The sequence below is a fragment of the Vidua macroura genome, chromosome Z, assembly GCF_024509145.1.
Source record: "Vidua macroura isolate BioBank_ID:100142 chromosome Z, ASM2450914v1, whole genome shotgun sequence".
Taxonomy (NCBI): domain Eukaryota; kingdom Metazoa; phylum Chordata; class Aves; order Passeriformes; family Viduidae; genus Vidua; species Vidua macroura.
In genome coordinates this window covers 40172368-40192525 of record NC_071611.1, presented here as the reverse complement: position 1 = coordinate 40192525, position 20158 = coordinate 40172368, and the positions used below count along the sequence as shown (strand labels likewise).

The 20158-nt window shown below is 44.6% G+C and overlaps 1 protein-coding gene across 1 annotated transcript; it reads right to left on the bottom strand.

Moving 5' to 3' along the window:
* Positions 1-7373: 7373 nt before the first annotated feature.
* On the bottom strand, positions 7374-11882 carry LOC128822635 (uncharacterized). Its single transcript, XM_054004392.1, has 2 exons — positions 9160-11882; positions 7374-9043 (listed from the first exon to the last, which is right to left on the bottom strand). Exons 1-2 carry the CDS (start codon positions 9610-9612, stop codon positions 7580-7582), a joined length of 1917 nt encoding a protein of 638 aa, XP_053860367.1. The 5' UTR covers positions 9613-11882; the 3' UTR covers positions 7374-7579.
* Between the last annotated feature and the right edge of the window lie 8276 nt (positions 11883-20158).

Below are 20158 nucleotides of genomic sequence, written 5' to 3'. Positions count from 1 at the left end.
TTGGCAGTCCTCAAATGTATGAAAGGGCAAAGTGGGAATGTGAATTTTGTTTTGTGGTAACTATTGATAACTCCGTTGTTTACTTAAGGTTTCCATCATAGATGATGGGCAATTACTTGAATCAATATAATTTTCACTGATTATGATCATTGAAATTTTGGTTCAGCAGTTTGAATCACATTAAGTGATGCTCAACAGCTTTGTGAAATATTCTGTTGGTCCTAGATATGCTGTCCCAGTAGAAATTCTACTTTAAAGACCTCATCCTCATAGGAGAGAAGTGTGTGCCTGGGTGAGAAGATTAGAAGCACTGCCTGGTTTGTTTCAGCACTTGCTGATCCACAGGGGCTGAAGGGTATTCCTGTGGATTCAGAGTAATGCCATCCTTTCCTGATGGTACTTCGCTGGTAGCTGCCCTGACCCTGTGATGTGCTCTTTGTTTAAAGGCTGTGATAATCTGTTTGTACTGGTAGGTTAAAACCTTTGACAAAACATTTTAAAAAACATGTCAGGAGAGCCTTTGCTTTCCTCTCATGTACTGTTGCTGCCTAGCCCAGGAGTTTCCAGCAAGCCAGGCCTCTGCACATATAGTGCCTATGAATATTAAGTAAATGGGGCAAAAAAGCCCTGAAGAGAGCCCTCAAATGCCCTCTTTTGAAAGGCACTGAAATGTTCTGTCTGCCATCTCATCATCCACCTTCTCCCTGCTGCAGCCTGCTGGAGGGCATGCCTTCACCATGATAATGAAACACATTCACAAAAAAATTTGACCTGCCCTGGTTTCCTGCCTGCTCCTCTGCCAGGAGCTTTCTGCTCATGGGTGTGGAGGTCACCCACCCATGACCCCCAGGATGGGGTAGAACAAACAGGATCATTCTCCCACTCCATGGGCTGTTTCTCAAAGACCAGGATGCAAAGTGATTTACATTCCTAAGCAGCAAGTCATGTTTCTTGAAACTAGGATGTGGGCTTCTAGCTTGGGAACAATTTTAAGAAAAGGGCAAATCGGTGCAGCTTCTGAGAAAGGAAGAAGCAGATCACTGGGAACAGTGTGAGTGCAGACATTGCTCATTCTCAAGTGTCTTGCACAGTGGCTGGAAGCAGACCTGTGAGAGGAGTGATCACAACCCGGCTGTAAAAATCATCTTCTTTGACTATGTGTGCTCTGCCAGGAAATTATTGGATTTTAGGGGTTAAATGTGCCCAGATAATATAAGCAAGCAGCCGTGCTTTCTTCTAGACATTCTGGTCCCTTGTTCAGTGTTAGTTTTCAGTTGCCAGGTTCTTTGAAGATGGTCTATTTGGCTTACAACCTATGTGTCATGTTTGGGGCAGAGGACACATCTTATAAAACATGTATTTACAGATCTACTACTTCTCCCTCAAAAGATTAAACACTTTGATATTTAAATATAAATGTGCTGAAGAGGTGCCATTTCTCATACACATAGTTTCAGTATCTGTTGTGAACAGAACCATCTTCCTGCCAAAAGTTTCAGATCCAGTATTATCTAATGAGTCAATCTCTTCCATTTCTCCTTCAAATGTTCTTCTAAGACGTTAAACCAGGTCAACATTTTCACTGATCACATTTTCAGATTTTCAGTAATTTCAAATGTAGATGCATCCTAGAGTATTCTGCCTCCTTGTTGTTGATCAGAATCCAATTCTTCACTGAGCAGCCTATGAAAGCTTAATCTGATCTCTCAGTGCTACCACATCTCGAAAGGGCAGATCCTCTAATGATTATGTAAGTTTCTGTGATTGATGAAACTTTACACAAGCTTTACAGGTTGGGGATTTTTAGCAGCAGTAATGAAACTATGATTTTGTTTTGTTTTTACATATGCTGACCTCACTGCCTACTTATTCTTGCCACAAAATACTCCAGAAGTTGTTCAAGCCATTTTCTAAACAGCCTTTGAGCCGCAAGCCCTTACCAAAGCTTTAATTGCTCAAGCACAGATTCTTCAACAACTTTAAAGCATAAAAATGAGCAAGGTTAGTCTTGTTTGAGTGCAGGCATTATTCTGCATTTCTTACAGCTGGTTTCTCTTTTCCAAATAATGAGTTAAATGAAATGGCCAACTGGGCCCTGAGCTGACAGGAATATTTCATGTTTGCCCACAAGCAGTGGATTCTACCCAGCAATAAGTAGCCTGCTGGGGGAAAAAAAATGTGATTTATTTCTGGGAGCATGCTATGATTGTGACATAATTACTGAAATTCACATATTTTGCTGCCTGTGTCGTTTATGTCCTTATAAAAAGTTTCATTCTATTCTTTCCACAAAAAGAACTCTTCCACAATGATGCAAAACACTACAGAAGTATAATTTATTTATATAATTTCTTAGCCAGGAACTCACTCACTGCCCAAGAAGCTGTGTTGGAAATCTGATGAATACCATGGCTTACCTCACACAGCCCAGCTAATGTGCAACATGAGAGGCTCTAAAAAATGCAAACCTGGTTGTAAGTCTTTGGGTTAATTCAGGCTTTACTGATTCAACAGCTGCTTGATCTCAGTGTGCAATGATTTCTGTTTCAGTATCCTTATAAACAGCTTGCATACTGTGTTTTATACCCCTTAGAAGATGAAGAAAAAAAGCCATCAGACGTATCTTAAAACCTAGGACTTATAAATGAAACCTGTATTACAAGCTTCACAGAGGTCTGCCTTTTCCAGATTTGAGCCTGGAAACTGATTTGTGTAGGTGCTGGGTTAATAACATGTTCTCCGTGTGTTTTTTTCAGGAAGGAATGATAGGATGCTACTAGAGGAAAGGCAGGATTATAAATAAGTAAGGTAAGAAAACAAATTCTTACAGTAAAAAATCTAGAAAATGTATATTTTAAATTCTAGTGTAATTTAATGACAGCTTAGCTGTTTCTTTGGGTAACACAGTGCCATCCTTTCTAAAGTCAAAGTTGATATGTGTGGTCATCAGGAAAGGTTTATCTCTCATAAAGAAGGAGGCATACAAGGGACCAGTGAGCAAGAAACCAATATCTGTGCTGCAGCCAACAAGGAAAAGAGGAAATTTGATCTCTGCAGCTCCTGTACCAGCTGCACTGTGCCAGTGCTGACAATGAAACCTGAAAGGTATACCTCTCGCTGTACCTGTGTATTTGCTGTGTGTCTGATTCCTCTACATTTGTTCTAGTGTTCTGTATGTACATTTCAGAAATCAAAGGCACTGTGTATCCTGGTAAGGTATTAGGTGTGCAGGCTCTCTAAATTATCATCTGACTTCATCTCTCCCAATAAAATATGCATTATTTGTTACTTCTTGTGACACAGTAATGATTTCTGTGTCTCAGAACCCCTTAGTCTGTCAATAAACCCAAGGCCAACAACAGTGGGATGTTAGCTCACAGTTATGTAGGACAAATGCTTGGTATACCAGTGTTTTGAATTTATCAAAATCATACTTAAACCCAGCTAGTTGAACAAATTCAATCCAGAAACTTACTCCAAATATATGCTAATGATAACTGACTTCTCTCCATAGTATAATGTCTGTTGCAGATTTCAGTTTATACCATTGTTGATATCAAAACCACTTAAAAATATTAGACTAAAAGTCTGAAACTAATTAAGATATAGGTCAAGAGTTGATATTTTGTATTTTCATTACTCTTGCTGTTTGAACTTACATCATAACTGAAGCTTTTTCTATAAAACCCTTTACTACTTTATGCATCTGTTTTAAAAGATTTAGAATGGAAAAATCCAAGGTGTGTCTTGTGTGGAAAAGCCCAATAATAAATTCCTGCTGCTTCAGCACATTGTTTTAACAAATATATTGAGTGGAAAGACTGGCTGAAGATTTAACATGGTACTTAAATTCTTACCACCTTATTTTCTGAACTTTCAAATAAAAGCTATGCAATATGTATGGATGGATTTTGAAATATCTCTTGTTGGTTCAGGTGTTCACATTAAGCTTTCCCTTCAATCAAAGCTTGGCGCTTAATCCCAACTTCCAAACGTGAACTAAAATAGATTTTTCTCTCCTTTTAATAGAAGTATGTGTATATACATATATAGTCACATCACAAAACACTTTACATAATGCAAATATAACTTACTTTACTTTGCTCTAGGGCAACTTCCATTCTGTAGCAGGAGTTATTTTATTGTTAGAGAAATGTGGTGAAAACTGTTACATAGCCAAAATCCTGAAAAAATGTGTGTATTCCCAACACAAAACTTGTGACTTTCACAGCAATTATTATTTTTCTTCAAGAACTTCCCTTGCATATACAAGTATTTTAAATAAAGATGTATAAAGTAAGTCCCAACAGGGTGACTGCAGGGCCTAGAAAGGAGAAGACAGTGTTAGACTGCAAGAAAAGGTTGTTTTTGAAGAATTTCTTGTATGCTGTGAGCACTGATCCAGTTCAAGGTCTGGTTCTTGATGTGATACTGCCATTGCCACTTCTGGGGGGTGGCTTTGCAGTTTGTTGCTTCCATAGGTAAGTAATTCCCATCAAAAAAAACAGAGTCTGTTTTTTCGCAGATAGGAAATTTAAACAGTGAGGTCGGAATGGCTTGTCTTAACAGTCTCTAACTTGAAGCTTGGAAGGAAACTTTTTTTCTGTCCCCTTTTATTTTTAAATATTTCATCTTATTACTTTTCTACAGTGGGATGAAAACAAGACCATTTGAAGCCTTTTTGAGAGAAAGAAGAAGAAGAAAACACCCTGTTTTATACCTGTTCCATGCTGCAGCTTACAAGGCCTCTTGCTTGTAGGATGCTTCTTCTCCTTTGGACATAGCCATGTCTGGAGAAGAGCAACTACATTTTAAATAGAGGAAATGAATGTTTGCTCGACCATTTTTCCCAGGAAAAATGCAATTTCTCACCCTTCGTGTCTGCTGGACAGAAAGTTCCAAACTCCAGGGACGGTTCTTTGGGTATTTACCTTGTCCCAGTACCTACTGGAATCTGGAGATACATGTGAGCATGTCCCACTTAGAAATAACTGGCTTCTGCTTTCAGCAGGTCTTTAGAGATGCTGTCTGTGTGGAGAAAATATGTAATGTTTATTATATGAATTTAATATTTTGTATTCAACTGACTTCAGCCTGCTCAATATGTTGGGACCTTCTCACAAGCCTGACATACTGAAAATGGTCTCTTTTTTTCTGTAAATTGTTATTTGAATGATTTGGCCCATTTCATTATTTGAATACTTTACCCTATTTCAGTTTTGTCCCTTAAAAAAACAGAACAAAGATGATAATTTATCTTAGCCACAGAGAGGTTATGATGGAGGTAGTTCTAATTTCCAAAGCACGCAGAAGAGGCAAATCCTAAATGTTGAAGTCAAGCAGATGAGGCAAAAAGCAGCTTGGCTGAACAGGATCCTTCTCTTGGAATTAAGGTGAAAAAGGAAGGTTTATGGACAGAGGAAGCATCACAGAGAAGAACACAGAAGATGCTTGCTGCTGTAGGGAGAAAATTAGTGCAGCCAAAGCTTAGTTTGAAGTGAAGTTGACCAGAAAACTGTAGGAGAAAATAAAAAGTTTCTTCAAATATATGGATAGCAAAAGGCTGTGATGAAATGACATCAGCCCATTACAGGATGAGGGTGGTCACCTCACCAAGAGGGACACTTTAGCTACTTCAGATGGCATAAAAGTAGCAGGATGGCTTCTGTTACAGTGTTGGAAACAGAAAAGTTTTAATAAAAGGCAAAATAACAAAGCTCTTTACAGAGAAAAACTGAGCTAGGGCAAGAGGTTCTTGGTCTTGCTAAAACACTTCACAAAAGCGATTACTTCTTTTGTTCTCTTATTTTTCTAGTGAATTGCCTAGGCGTGACTTCTTGGCTTCTGTCCAATTGGCTATCCTTAAGTTTGAAGTGAAGTCCTCAGGGTCTTATGAGTTGTCTTTTAACCAAACTGAAGAGAGAAACTTCTGGGCTTTTTTCCTTTTTAAGGAGAAAAAGGGTTCACTCCATCAACAAGGGGCACATTCCTATAGGACACAGACAAGGCAGGTGTGTTTACTGCAGTCTGTGCTTCCATCTTACCCATTGATGATTGACCAAGAGGGTCTTAGTGGCCTGCAAAAATGATCAACTCTCCTTTGACTCTGAACATGTGTGGGATCTGCTGCTCCATCTGGATCCCTACAAATCTGTTGAGGGATTCATCAGAGAATGCCCAGAAAGCTGGCTGGTGTCACTGCAAAGCCTTTCTGGATGATTTTTGAGCAGTCTTGGGAATCCAGAGAGGTCCTGATTTTCAAGAAGGGTGAGAAGGAGGAGCCTGGAAACTACAGGCCTGTCAGCCTCACTGCCTTGTAGAATCAGAGAAAAGATTCTTCTGGGAGGTGTTGAAAAACACCTGGAGGACAATGCAGTCATTGATCACAGCCAGTGAGACTTCATAAGTAGAAAGTTGTGCTTATCAAACCTGATTTCCTTCTACGATAGGGTAACCCACTGAATTGGTCTAGGAAATCCATTTAGTGTCATCTTTTTGTACTTCAACAAAGCTTTTGATACTGTCTCTTAGAGGATCCTTCTGGACAAAATGCCCAATTCACAGCTGGATAAACACATCCTGTGATGGCTGAGCACCTGGCTCGTAGATGGAGCACAAAGGGTTACAGTGACTGGGGTGACATCAGGCTGCTGACCTTTCACTAGTGGGATTCCACGGCGTACTTGTGAATTATTTCTAACTCAGCATATTCTGTGATTCTATAAATAAAACTAAATTATCCCAGTTCTCAGAAAGTGTTTGTTAGGTTTGGCCTGGGAAAACAATTAATCTCTTCAGACATAAAGGTAAGTTTTGCAAAATTTGACATAGGTAAAGTACAGTGGAGCAAACTTTTCTATATAATAAAATGAAAAGATTATGTTGGCAAAATATATATTGTAATGTGACTGTCAGTCACTGCTCTGAAATAAGCCATTATGCTCAAGCCATTATGGCTGAGCACACAAAGGTTGTGTGCTCCCACTGCCTCTTGTTACCCTCACAAGGAGCTGTGAAGATGAGACTTTCATTAAAGGTTTCTGGGTTTTCACTGCCAAAAAGGGAGAGACAAACATTCGAAGAATTCCTGTGCAGAGAGGCTCTTCAGGGCTGGGAAGGGCAGAAGGGCAGTTTGGAGGTTGGCTACAGCCCTGCCATGTCCTGTGGGAGGGATCTCAGTGCTAGCAGTGGGAGTAATGTCTCCTCTGCTTCCTCCTAAATCTGGGCAAGAAGGACATTTTGAGTGATAGGACTGAACTATAACCACTTCATCTGACAGGAGCTGAGCATGAGCACCATGAAGATCTCATGTCAGCACCCTTGGGAACTGTGAATAAAAGGAGGGACAGAGAAGGCAAAATGAAGCAGAGAGGCACTGTTGGTAAAGTAACAACTTTTATTAGCATCAAAATTTGTCTACATCAAATCCTAAATGTGTCTGTAACTCTCATCATCTAACCTGGGCCCTTTTCCAGCTCTCTCTGTTCTTCTGCCTGCTCCTTTGGTCTTGCTGTTCCACCGATCTTGCTGTTCCATAGTCTGGAATCCTTGGACCACGAGCATAGCCTTGCGCAGTATCTCAGTTCTGATCTCCTGGGCTGTGTCCTGCAGGTCTGTGGTATCGGCTGTTCGTTCCCGCTTCTGCCTCTCTCCTGTGCCGCAGTCTGAGGGCATGGCTCAGCCATCCCTCATGGGCTGGGGTGTTGATGACAGTAGAGGCAAGAAGGCTGTAGGCACATCCTGCAGGTCCTGCAATTGCTTCATCTGAGCTTTGTTTCCGGTCCTGCTGCTCCTTCACTTCTTGGAAAGGTCTCTGGACCAAATGATGGGCCTTCTTTACAATCTCAGCTCTGACGTACTTGGCCATGTCCAGCAGAGGTGGGTTACTGACTGGGGGGCTGTATGGGGTATGTAGTGGGCTCTCTGGCCCATCTGCTCTGGCTGTTGCTGTTGTCACCTTGTCCCCGCTTCCTTCCTGCTCCCACTTTTCTTCTGGCTGCTGGACAGGTTCCTGGATCATAAGCCAGGCCCTCTTAACAACGTCTGTCCTGATGTAGTCAGCCATGTCCAGCAGAAGCGGGGTGTCGACTGTGGGGCTATGTGGGGCATGTGGTGGGCTCTCTGGCCCCTCTGCTCTGGCTGTTGCTGCTGTTGCCTCATCCATGCTTCTTTCCTGCTCCCACTCTTTTTCTAGCTCCTGTACAGGTTCCTGGATCATAAGCCAGGCCCTCTTAATGATCTCAGTTCTGATGTAATCAGCTGAGTTCAGCAGTAGTGGAGCATCAGTTGTGGGGCTCTGCGGGCCAGCTTCCAGATTCTCTGGCCCCTCTGATGAAACTTTGTCTCCTGTCACCTTGTCCTTGCTTTGTTCCTGGCCCCACATTTCTCTTGATGGCTCATCAAGTCCTTGGACTATAAGCACAGCCTTATCCAGGCCCTCAGCCTCCATGGACTGGGCTGTGTCCACCTGAGCTGGGCCATCGGCTGTGGGGCCATGTGGAGCAGGTGCCTGGTTCTCTGCCCCTGCTGCTCTTGCAGCCTCCACAGGGGCAGAAGAAGCTGGTAGCTCTGCCTCCCCATGTTTGAGAGGCGTATGATGCTCCTCTTCTTTGGGAGCTACAAGCAGGGCAGAATCAGCCAGCTGGGCACTTGCTGGGGCAGGAGATGCTCTCAGCAGTTTGTCAGCTGCCTCTCCTGCAGCCTCTCTGCCCACACTGCTGGGGAAGCTGGGACCCTCCCTTGGTTCAGTGTTGTCCTCCAAGCCCAAGGAGCTGACCTGGTGGTGGACAGGAGGTGACTCAACAGCATCTATTCCTTGAGACAGTTCTGTGCCTATTGTATCTTGCCATTCCTCCTTGTCTGACACCTCAGTGTCAATGGCATCTTCCCATTCTTCTTCCTCTGAGAGCTCTGTGTCTATGGCATCTGCCCATTCCTCTTCCTCAGACAGCTCTGCATCAGTGGCATTTTCATGCTTCTGTTCCCTGATCAAGGCCACTGGCTTGATGATTGGAGCTTGGGCTCCTAGCTGCTCCTGCATTACCTGCATATTCAAGATACCCTCCATGAACTTTCCTGTCACGTGTGGTGAGGGGCAGCCAGCCACTGTCCCCTGTCCCGTCCCGTCTCAGGCCACCCCATTCTGTCTTTGGCACTCACCTGCATAGATGTGTCGTTGAGTCCCCCAGAGCACCTCAGAGAGAAACCCTGTCCTTGGCTTTCTGGCTGTTGTACCTCCCTGTCCTCCAGGCCATCCTGCTGCTGTGGCTGGGTGGCTTTCCAGAGGTGGGCCGGTCTGCATGTGCTTCTGGCTGGGCAGCTTCCGTCCAGGTCCTCGGGAGGGCTCCTCTTAAAGGACACGATGATCTCCCTCACAAAAGGCCCCTGCTTCTTGTGCCCCCACAGCCATGTAGCACTTTGGTAGCACTCAATGCACACTGATAGCCCTAGTGGCTCCTGCTGTGCTGCTTGTTGCTGGTGGCCTGTCCTTGCACCTGCATCGCTCAGGGAAGCTGATACAACGAAGCCACATGCCTGTGCTGGCCATGCTCCCAGCTGCTCCTCCTTCTCCATGGTTGTCTTTAGCATCCTCTGCTGCAGACCTGTCAGCATTGCCCTGGGCAGCTGCTGCTTCCTGAGGGAGGTGCTCTTCTAGAGCACTGCATCACAAACAGCCACTGTACACCAGACTGCTGTCACAAAGGGCACCACCTTCGAGGGCAGGGCACATCCCTGTGATGCTGGCTGGGTCCTGCCATCGTCTGGGCCATGGCACAAGGGAAGGCAAAAGGGGGAAGCCAGGTGATTGTTTTCCCTGCCTGAGAGCCCTAGTTGGGTTGTGTCCTCTAGAGAGCCAGGGAAGGTCAAGCTCCAGACCTTTGCCATTGGGCACTGTTGGCAGGTCTGGTCAGGGCAGGCCATCTGAGATGGAAAAGTTAGTTCAGAGACCATAGCTTTTAGTATTTAAAATCTGGTATGATGATTAGAGAAAGAGATTAAGTTGGGAAATGAGCCTTTGAGGAGTCCTAGTATGGCTTGGTTGGACTGGATATTGCATTGGGCTGAACGAGGCACTGTGCGATGCTGACCAGAGAAGTGCAGTATCCCAAAAAGCAGTTTTTTTGTAGGCCTCCATGGCTCTGGCTGGCTACAAGTTTCCCATTCCTTTTGAAATGGTTCAATTTACCAATATTTACATGCTTTCAAAGAGATTTTGTCTCCTGATGTCATAAACATTGCCAGTCTTACATTTCCCATAGCCACGAAGCTCAGTGCCATCACTGAGCAGGAAAAATAGGTGGAAGTTTCTCCTTGTTAGTAAATCTCTGTCTAGAGGGAGTGCAGGTGATTACATGAGATCACACGAAGTAACAATCTCGATGGCAACTAGAATACCAAGTGTAGTGACTGCCTCATACAGGATGGCTTGATTGGATGCTCCTAAAATGCCACAGGCATCTGGTGAGATTTGCAAGCCAACAGTGTCTGCCATGGAAAAAATACAGAGATGTGCACAACAGTATGGGTTCCTGAGGAATGTGTTTTGCCCAGCTCCTACTTTTTCCTTGTCTTGGCTTGAGGGCCACAAAGACTCTCAGATGCTGCCTTTTCATCCTGAGGAATGCTGGTTACATACCACAGTCATCTGATGCAGCCTTTTGGAGTTATGCCTTGCATGCCAAAATGTTGGATGGCTTCATTTCACTTCAGGTTCATAGAACCAAAATGTGTCATCAGGCCATCCTTGTCAGTTCTGTTATCACTTGCATTTTTCATGGAGGCTCCTCCTGACATTTGGATAGTCCAGGAGACAAAAGTGGCAGCTGTGGTACCATTCCTCTTACATTCCCTTCAGTCATTGCATATTGGCAGTAAGCCTTACAACTTTAAATCAGGAAGGTTCAGAAAACACTCAGCTGCATCATAAAAATCCAAGGATCTATGAAGTTATGTTTTTAAAGCCTTTCTTTACCTTGTGGCACTCCCAAATCTCTCTCACGACTGCGAGAATGATCAACTCTCCTTTGACTCTGAACACGTGTGGGATCTGCTGCTCCATCTGGATCCCTACAAATCTGTTGAGGGATTCATCAGAGAATGCCCAGAAAGCTGGCTGGTGTCACTGCAAAGCCTTTCTGGATGATTTTTGAGCAGTCTTGGGAATCCAGAGAGGTCCTGATTTTCAAGAAGGGTGAGAAAGAGGAGCCTGGAAATTACAGGTCTGTCAAACACACTTCCAGTGCTTGATAAAATCAGAGAAAAGATTCTTCTGGGAGGTACTGAAAAACACCTGGAGGACAATGTAATCATTGATCAAAGCCAGCATGGCTTCATCTGGGGAAAGTCCTGCTTGTCAAACCTAACTACCTTTCATGACAAGGTAGCCCACATAGCTGATCAAGGGAAGCCAGGGCATGTTATTTTTATCTTTTTGCACTTCAGCAAAGCTTTTGATACTGTCTCTCACAGGATCTTTCTGGACAAAATTCCCAGTTCACAGCTGGATAAACACATCCTGTGATGGCTGAGCACCCGACTCATAGGTGGGGCACAAAGGGTTAGAGTGAATGGTGACTTGTCACCAGTGGGCTCCACAGGGCTCCATCCTTGGCCCTGTGTTCCTCAACATAAATCACTTGTACTTAGGACTGGAAAGAATGCTAAGTAAATTCACAAATTATACAAAACTGGGAGGAGCTGGTGACTCCCTTAAAGGAGAGAGATCCTGGAAAGATACCTTGACAAATTAGAGAGATGGGAAATTATCAGCTGTATGAAATTCAACCAAGATAGGTGCTGGCTTCTGCACCTGGGATGGGGCAACCCCTGCTGTCTGTATAGACTGGGGAAGGAGATGCTGGAAAGCAGCATTGTGGAAAGGGACCTGGGGCTCCTGGTCAATGGTGAGTTGAACACGAGTCAGCAGTGCCCTGGCAGCCAGGAGGGCCAACCCTGTCCTGGGGGCATCAGGCACAGCATCAACAGCCAGGCAAGGGAGGGGATTGTCCTGCTCTGCTCTGCACTGGGGTGACCTCACCTGGAGTGCTGGGGCCAGTTTTGGGTGGCACAATGTAAGAAAGACATGAAACTATTAGAGAGTGTCCAAAGGAAGGCAATGAGGATTGTGAAGGGTCTGGAGGGGAAGCTGCGTGAGGAGTGGCTGAAGTTGTTTGGTCTATTCAGCCTGGAGAAGAGAAGACAGGGGAGACTTCATTGCAGTTACAACTCCCTCATGAGGGGAAGAGGAGGGGCAGAGACTGAGGAGTAAAAGAGGAATGTGGGGTTGTTTTGCCTGGAGAAAAGGAGGCTCAGGGGAGACCTTAACACTCTCTACAACTCCCTGACAGGAGGGTGTAGCCAGGTGGGTGTCACTCTCTTCTCCCAGGCAACCAGCGACATGAAGACAGAGCCTTAAGCTGTGCCAGAGGAGGTTCAGATTGGACATTAGGAAGAATTTATTCACTGAAAGGGTGATTAGGCATTGGAATGGACTGCCCAGGGAGGAGTTGCTGTCCCTGGAGATACTTAGAGAAAGACTGGATGTGGCACTCCGTGACATGGTCTGGTTGACACAATGGTGTTCTGTCACAGGCTGGACTTGATGATCTCAGAGATCTTTTCCAATCTGACTGGTTCTGTGATTCTGTAATTTTTCTTTGCAGTGACCAGTGACAGAATCCAAGGGAAGTAGCTGAAGTTGTGTTAGAATGCATTTTAGGAAAAGGTGGGTGGTTGGGCTCTGGAACAGGTTCCCCAGGAAAGTGGTCACAGCACCAGCCTGACAGAGTTCCAGAAATGTTTGGACAATGCTCTCAGGGACATGATGGGACTCTTGGGGTAGTCCTGTGCAGGGCCAGGAGTTACATTTGAGGGTCCTTGTGAGTTCCTTCCAACGCAGCAAATTCAGTGATTCTGTGACTTCTCTCTTCTTAGATGGATTTTACTCAATGGTGTAAAAAAATATCTGCTGTTCTAAATGCATCCCAGTAAAAAATCTGCCATTAAAAGTTGTGAGTGCACCGATGAATGAAAGCTAGAATGTTTTCAAAATTTTGATCAGATTTTCTATAATTTTGAAAAGGCTGAAATTCCACATATTCTAATGTTTGCCTCTTGTAATAGCAGCCAGCAGAACTTCGATGCAGCATTTTTGTCCAGTAGAGTGTTTTGTCCAGTTAATGTAATTATGGAATGAAAATATTTGTTTAGCAAAAGGACTGAACTCATGAGGTTTTGAGGAAAATGAAAAAAACAAATAAAAATACAATTTTTTCTATCAGCATTATTAGAATGTCTTGATTAGAAATAGTTAATTTTGTTTTGAAACAATCAATCTGAAATGTTTGCATGATTCATTGTGAAAACCTGATCTTGTGTTAAAATTTGAAATTAAATTTTAAAATGTTCTCTGTTCATTTTACTAGTCAGCCTCCAGATGGTAGTCCAAGCAAAATGTCTGTAGATTTCCTATGTACTTACCTCTGATTTTACCTTCCTTTTTATTGGCTTATGGAACTATTCCATTGCAACTAAATCAGAAACTAAACAGCTAAGAGGGAGGTGAGTGCTGTGCTAGCCCCAGGCAGTATCAATTGCCCACAGATGCTTGACTGACTTAGACCTCCTAAAGCCATAGCCAGCTTTGCCTGTGCTGAAGTGTAGGGAGAACAGGCTCTGCCCTCCTGCTCTGCGTTTACATTTTAGGTATTTGAAGGCAACTGCCATGTTTTGGCTGGTCATTCTTTCCTCTGGACAAGCAACCTTTTTCCCTTCTTTGTGTGCTCAGTTACCTTTATCTGTTGAAATTCCTTAGTGCCACCCCTCCTCCTGGCCAGCAGCTATTTAATAATAGTAATATTTCATATCCTGCTGGCTAAATCATTCATGAAAATGCCAAATCGGTCCCCATTTAGGCCAAATTGACCAGGATTCCTGTTTGATTTTTCCTTGTATTGAAAAACTAAAACGTACCTTGTCTGATTTCTAGCTGTCTAGCATCCATTTAATTGTTGATGCATCTAGAAAATGTTTCTATGATTAACTTCTGGGAAAGTCTAGTAAGGTTTTGTGTAAATCAATATAAATGACATTTCCAGTTTCTCTTCACCCAATGCCTTGTTTGGCTACAAAGAAAACTGGAGTGGTTTCATGTCATTTGTTTTCAACAAATCCATGTATTTAATGTATTGCCTCCTTATTTTGGTGAGAGTTATCTGTTTGACCTTATAGTTTTTAGTAACTGGAATGAAGCTGACCAGGTTAATTTTTTTTTCTTCTCCTTTTTCCATTTTTGTCTCTGCTAAAATACTGCATTTCTGCTTTTTGCATCTTTTGGCAATACCTTTCTGTCCATCAGGCATTTTCTTCATGCCAGAACTGTTAGCAGCTCTGCAGCTGAACCACATTACTACTTCATGTGAATTTCACCAGACCACTACATTTGAAAATCACGTATTTAATCCTTACTCTAACCAAAAACTAACTCTAACCCCCCTAAGGCACTAATAATTAAGTCGGGTCAGTTGGCCACAGAGGAGAGTGACACAGCTCTGCTTTGACTTCTGCCTGAAGGGATGATGCCCGCTGACTTCTATGGCACTTCATCCTTTCCCATCAGAAGGTCTACTGTCATAATGTCTTTCATAAAGGCCTCTAACTTTAATGAAAAGAGCATTGTATTCTCTGGTTGTCCTGTACATTACAAGCTTAAGCAGATTGGGGATGGTTTTATTCCCAAATCCAAAGAAAATCCAAAGAAAACTCCAGAAACACTGTATTTTCCCTTTAAGTAATGCCTGTAAAGTACTTCAAAGTGTTTTAGTGATTGCTGTCGTATGTATGTAAAGACACTGGAAGTCAGAATCGGGTTGCATATTCTGCAAAGATCTAAGACCACCTGATGCTTGAGGTGTATCTTTGGTGAAAATCTTGGGGCTGAAATGGAGATGTTTTGAGTGATGTGAAGTATATCCTCAAGCTCTTGCTCTAAGGCAGAGCATTGCAAGGCTTCTCAGAGTTGTGAGCTGGTGATAGATTTTTTTTGCATAAATATTATTTTTCTAGGCCATTTCTGCAAGGTCTCTGCAACATTTGCTGGCTGTAATGAGTGAAGGGGCCATGCTGAGAGAAAGAAAGATAGGCAAACTTAGCAAGTGCAGGGAGAGGAAGCTGTACTTCCTCCAAACCATTCTCAGCACTGTTTCTAAGAGGTTTACTTCCTATTTTGATACCTAGAGCAACAAGAGACAAGGTTTCCAAGCAGACTTCAGCTGGCTTTAGGCACTGTTTAGCCTCGCTTCCTTTCAGGATGCAATTGTGATAAGGTCTGAGGCTTTGTTCTGGGAAGTTTTTTCATCTATAATGTTGAGAACATACAACCCTGAATTTTCTGCTGGCTTATAAAAATTTCTTGAGGCACCTTAGTATTTTCAAGACGCATTTGTGTACTGAACACCAAGGTCTCAGTAAGTTCAGTACAAGTTCTTTCTAACCTAAATGATTCTATGAGTCTGTGTTTCTATTTTATCTGACAGTCTCTCTATTTTCTGCTAAGAGCACCAGCTTACTGCTGCTGGCACTCAAACACACATTTTTCTGGGGTCCATCTCTTTCTGATGTTCCAGCTGACCTGAAGACTCCTGATCTCTTCAGTAGGAAAAGTGCTTTTAGCTCTTCTTGTGACTCTGTCCCTCTGTGCAAGTGAACCTTATATGTGACCTTAAGAGTGGCTTCCTAAGTTAGAAAATCTGTGAAGACAAATGATGAAGGAAAGCTTTGGTGAAGGCAAGCAAACATCATTGGCAGTTCTTTTGAATAGGCTGTCTATCCAGCTACCTCTGGAACAAGACCCTAAATAGAAAAAGCAGTCCCCATCAAGTAGTAAAAAAAACAGGCAGGGATGAATACACAGTAAAGAAATACACAGGATATACCCCTCACACCATCCTGCTGTGGTGCTTTAGCCAATATGGGAAATTACCGTATTTAAGGGTAAGGTGATAACTTTTATTTTAGTCAGCTGTATAACCCCCCTCCCATTTTGTATTGTTATAGCATATTTTATTACCAATGGATTGTTCCTTTCCCCCGTGTTGTTGGTTTTGCCCTAGTTGTCCATCTCTCCAAGGACCTGCCCTTTTGTTTCCTGTTCTTCCTCCCATTGAATGTCAATCCCTTCCCACGCCTGCCCCTTTTTCTAGAACCTTCTCTATCAATTTTGTACCCTTCAAAGCCCCATTGATTTGTTTAAGTTGTTCTCCTCCCCTGTAATCCCCTATTGGTTTAAACATTGTATTCCCTGCCTTGTGTTCTACCCCCAGTTTCTCCCAATTGGTTAAAGACTGTATCCTCCCCTGGGACCTCCCCTGTTTATAAGTTGATGTATGCCTTTGGCATCTTTCTGTCCCTGACTCTCTGGAGAATAAACACATTTGTAAAACATACAGAAGACCTCTGCCTGTTCCTTGTTCCTGCCCTTGGCACAGTCCTATCCCCAGCGCAGTCCACCTGTGCCATAGAGCAGCTGTGCCTTACAGCTGCACCCTGGATTCAGCAGCTATCTGGGGGTGGCCAACTCTCGCCAATGGTGTCGGGAGCTAGTTGGGCCGAAGAAATCCGGCACCACAGCAACCACCCATGGAAATTATTTTTCTGAAAGGAGCTGTTAAGAGCTTCCTCCTTGTCTGAGAAAATCTGAGCTGCCTAGCTCCGAGAACTGACAAACTGTTAAACCACTAGAAAGCTGAACACACTTCTATGAACACAGTTAAAAACGAACAACCCCAGGAAAAGCTCTCTTGCTATCCAGCCTTTGGAGAGATAAGTTCTCCCCCCACTCCCAGCCCAGTGGCCAGGCAGGGGAGGGGAGGCCACAGGACCCCAGCCAAGGTAGGGTTGGGCCATGGCTGATAATATCTTGCTGACCTTAAGCCCTACCTTGCTGCCAGCCTGTCTGGGTCTGGGTCCACTGGGCCCCAGGAAACAGCTACAGGCTGGGCCAGGCCCCCTCCACCGTGACCTGCATGGCCAGGCAGGGGCCAGGCTGGGCCCCAGCAGCTGCTGGGCAGGAGGAGGGGAAGCTAACAGCCCCATGGCTGGAATTGAACGCAGCAGGGGCCAGAAAACAGCCATGCGGCCAGAGCGGCCACCACCATTCTGACCCGGGTCCTCTGATATCCTGGCACAGCCCCTCAGTGTGGCCTCAGATCCATCACCGTGAGTGCTCCGGCCACCCCTGGCACAGAATCACATGACCACCCGCAGGCCTGGGTGAGATACTAACTCTTTCACTGCACAGATGAAACTTGCAAAGCATTGATTCCCTCTCGAGTGAAATAAAAGGACAGAGTGAAGACACCTAGAGAAACAACATGAAGATACCACAGTCAATAAAGAAGGAGTCAAGTCCCAGATGGGAATAGAATGAGAAGATGCCTTAGTCTTAGGCTGAAATTCTTTTGGTAAGGCCATGGTGATGGACTGTGATATACTGGAATATCCCTTTAATTCGTGAAAAAAGCATGGGGGGGATAGAGTGTTCCAATTGTACACATGAGCAAAGGCATCTATGCTAAAGTAAGCAAATGTTGAAGTAGCTGTGATCCCATGAGAAGTTTGAACAAAGAGAGAAAGAACAGTGATTGTGGTAGTCTGTTATTTCACAGTTTGTTCTTTTGCAGTATGCTTTAATATTCCTTGTTATAAGTTTGTAATGGTTCATTCTATGTACCCCATTTGGCCTCCCTTAATGGTTCAGTACTGAGTTGTTTACCACAGTTTTCCCTTCCAAAATGTATGTCAATCCACCTGTATACCTCCTTTGTGCCCTCGTCTTACCCCTGTCTGTCAAAAATAGCACACTCCATTGGTTCTGGAGTGTTCTCTGTTTTTCATCCCTTCCTCAAAGCAGAATTGGATTGTAAGGTTTGCTCCCTCCCCATGTTGCCTTCTACTGGGGAGCTCTTACCCTGCACCCCTCCCCGAATGCCTTCCTATTGGTCAAAGGTTGTGTCCTCCCTGTGTTCCCTCTATCCTTTAAAAGTAGTCCCTTCAGGTTCAGATTTATCACTTGTGTGGTAGTCTGTGTTTTATGTTTTATGTGTTTTACAATTGTTTAGTTAGTTATGTAATGTTAGTCAGTTCTTTTGGTATGTTCCATGTACCCCTATTCTTGTCCCTCACAGTTGGTTTCTCCCAAGTTGTTTATCCCAAGGTTTCCGGCCTCTTGCCTGTCCCTCAACCTGCCAATCTCCCCACTCCTCCCCAGTTATCCTTATATAGTTATGTCAATCTAAGTTGCACAACCCAACTCCCTTGTCAATCTGTATTCCCCCTCCCTGTTTTTTCGAGAATGTTCCCTGTCAGTTACCCTGTACCCTACAAGTGATTTGTCCCTGAGACCTTATCCCTCCCTTGTTTATTCCCCATTGGTTGTTATGGGTTCTGTACTCCTCCCCAAGTTTCCTCTCATTGGTTGTTCTTAGTACACCTCCATTCACACCCACACCCTTTTAAAGTTGCTACAGCCTGTATTGTATACAGACTGGCACTTGTTCCTGATCTGCATCAGGGATAAAGTTTCCTTGGCACGTCACACAAGTGTCCTCTCCCTTGTTTCTCTGCCTCTGGATTCTTGTCGTTCGTTCAGGCAGCTTAACTCACACAGCTGCCCACACCACTACGAGCTGGTCTCCAGAGACTCTGGAGTGGCCACTCTCATAGCTCTCCCCGGACACCAAGGGAGATCTGCTAGCCTGTACCATCTCATCTCTGTGGCCACAGCCTGAGAGCGACAGTTGGTGCACCACCGTGGGGCTCTTCTTGCTGCTCACTCCAGCAGCGACACCGTGAGGGACCCCACCTGAGAGGGATCATCACCTCACAGGGAAGAGCTCATTGGAGTGAACTGTATTTAAGGACATCGATCCTCCAGATTAGATCCTGGCAGCACTAACGCCCCTGTGTGAGCACGCTGATTTTTGCTCAGTGGTGCTCCCAGGCGAAGAAGACAACAACCCACGTCCTGTGTGTCAGAGGCCATCTTTGGAACCGAAGACCCCTGCTGCAGCTTCTTTTCTAGTGGTCAACTGTTGGTGAGTTCCCCTAGTGAAGACAGGAAGGGAGGTCCCAGCTAGGGCACTCCACACTGCGGGCAGCCACGCTCCCTGGGGTGAGAGGGACGCACTGTGCACGGTGCGAGCAGTCTGCCACCGATGGCTTTCTAGACCCTTTGTCTTTAATTATTTTTCTCATTTCCTGCAGCGGGTGGGTGAAACAAGTTGGGTAGATAATGATGGGTGTACTCTTGTCTACTCAACAGAGGGAGATTTATACCTATCTATCATGAGATAGATGTTTTATAGATTCCCAGATTTGTCGGTTTGAGACATCAGGAAGAGAGAATTTTGGAAAGTAGTGGATGTTCTTTTAACAGAGGGCACCAAGAGGGGTGACCCTATGATTAAGGATGGTTACATGAAGTTGTTTTTGTTGATAATGGAAGTTGTTAAAGATGGTAGTTTGAGCACTCAGGAAGCTAAAAAATGTCTGTCTCCTCAGTCCCCAGTTCTCCCCAGACCTCTCTCCATGCCTTCTTCTCCTGCCCCTACTTCCCCTACACTGGGTGGATGGGGGGGAGCGGCCTGTCCATCATTGACACAAGGCTGCCACTGTCTCCCTGATTCCCCCAAGTCTCCCGATACCCTTGCCCTGGCTGTGCTGGCCACATGGCCAGGGACCCTACCCTCGTCCCTTGTGCCAGTCCCTTTACCCCAGTTGAAAATCCCAGCAGTTCTCCCCAAGGAAGCTTTGCCCCTCAAAACCCTTTCCTTTTCCCTGTTTGCCCTGGAGAGGCACCACAAGATGGCCGTCGCCTCATTGCAGCTAATCACCATCTCAAAATGGCTGATGCCTCATCGCAGGCACTTCCCCTCCCCAGAATCCCTTTCTCCTACTTCCCACGCCTTTCCCAGACTTCTCCTCCCTTTCCTTCCCTAGCCCCTCCTCTTCCTTTGTGGCAACCCCTCCCACCTGTCAGTGTGTTACACCTCCCTCTGCCCCTCCTCCTGACACTGCATCACCTGACCGCTCTTACTCTCCCATGGCCCCTCCATTGGCCCCGCCTACTCAGTCCGTCAATCACCATCTGGGTTCCGTCACC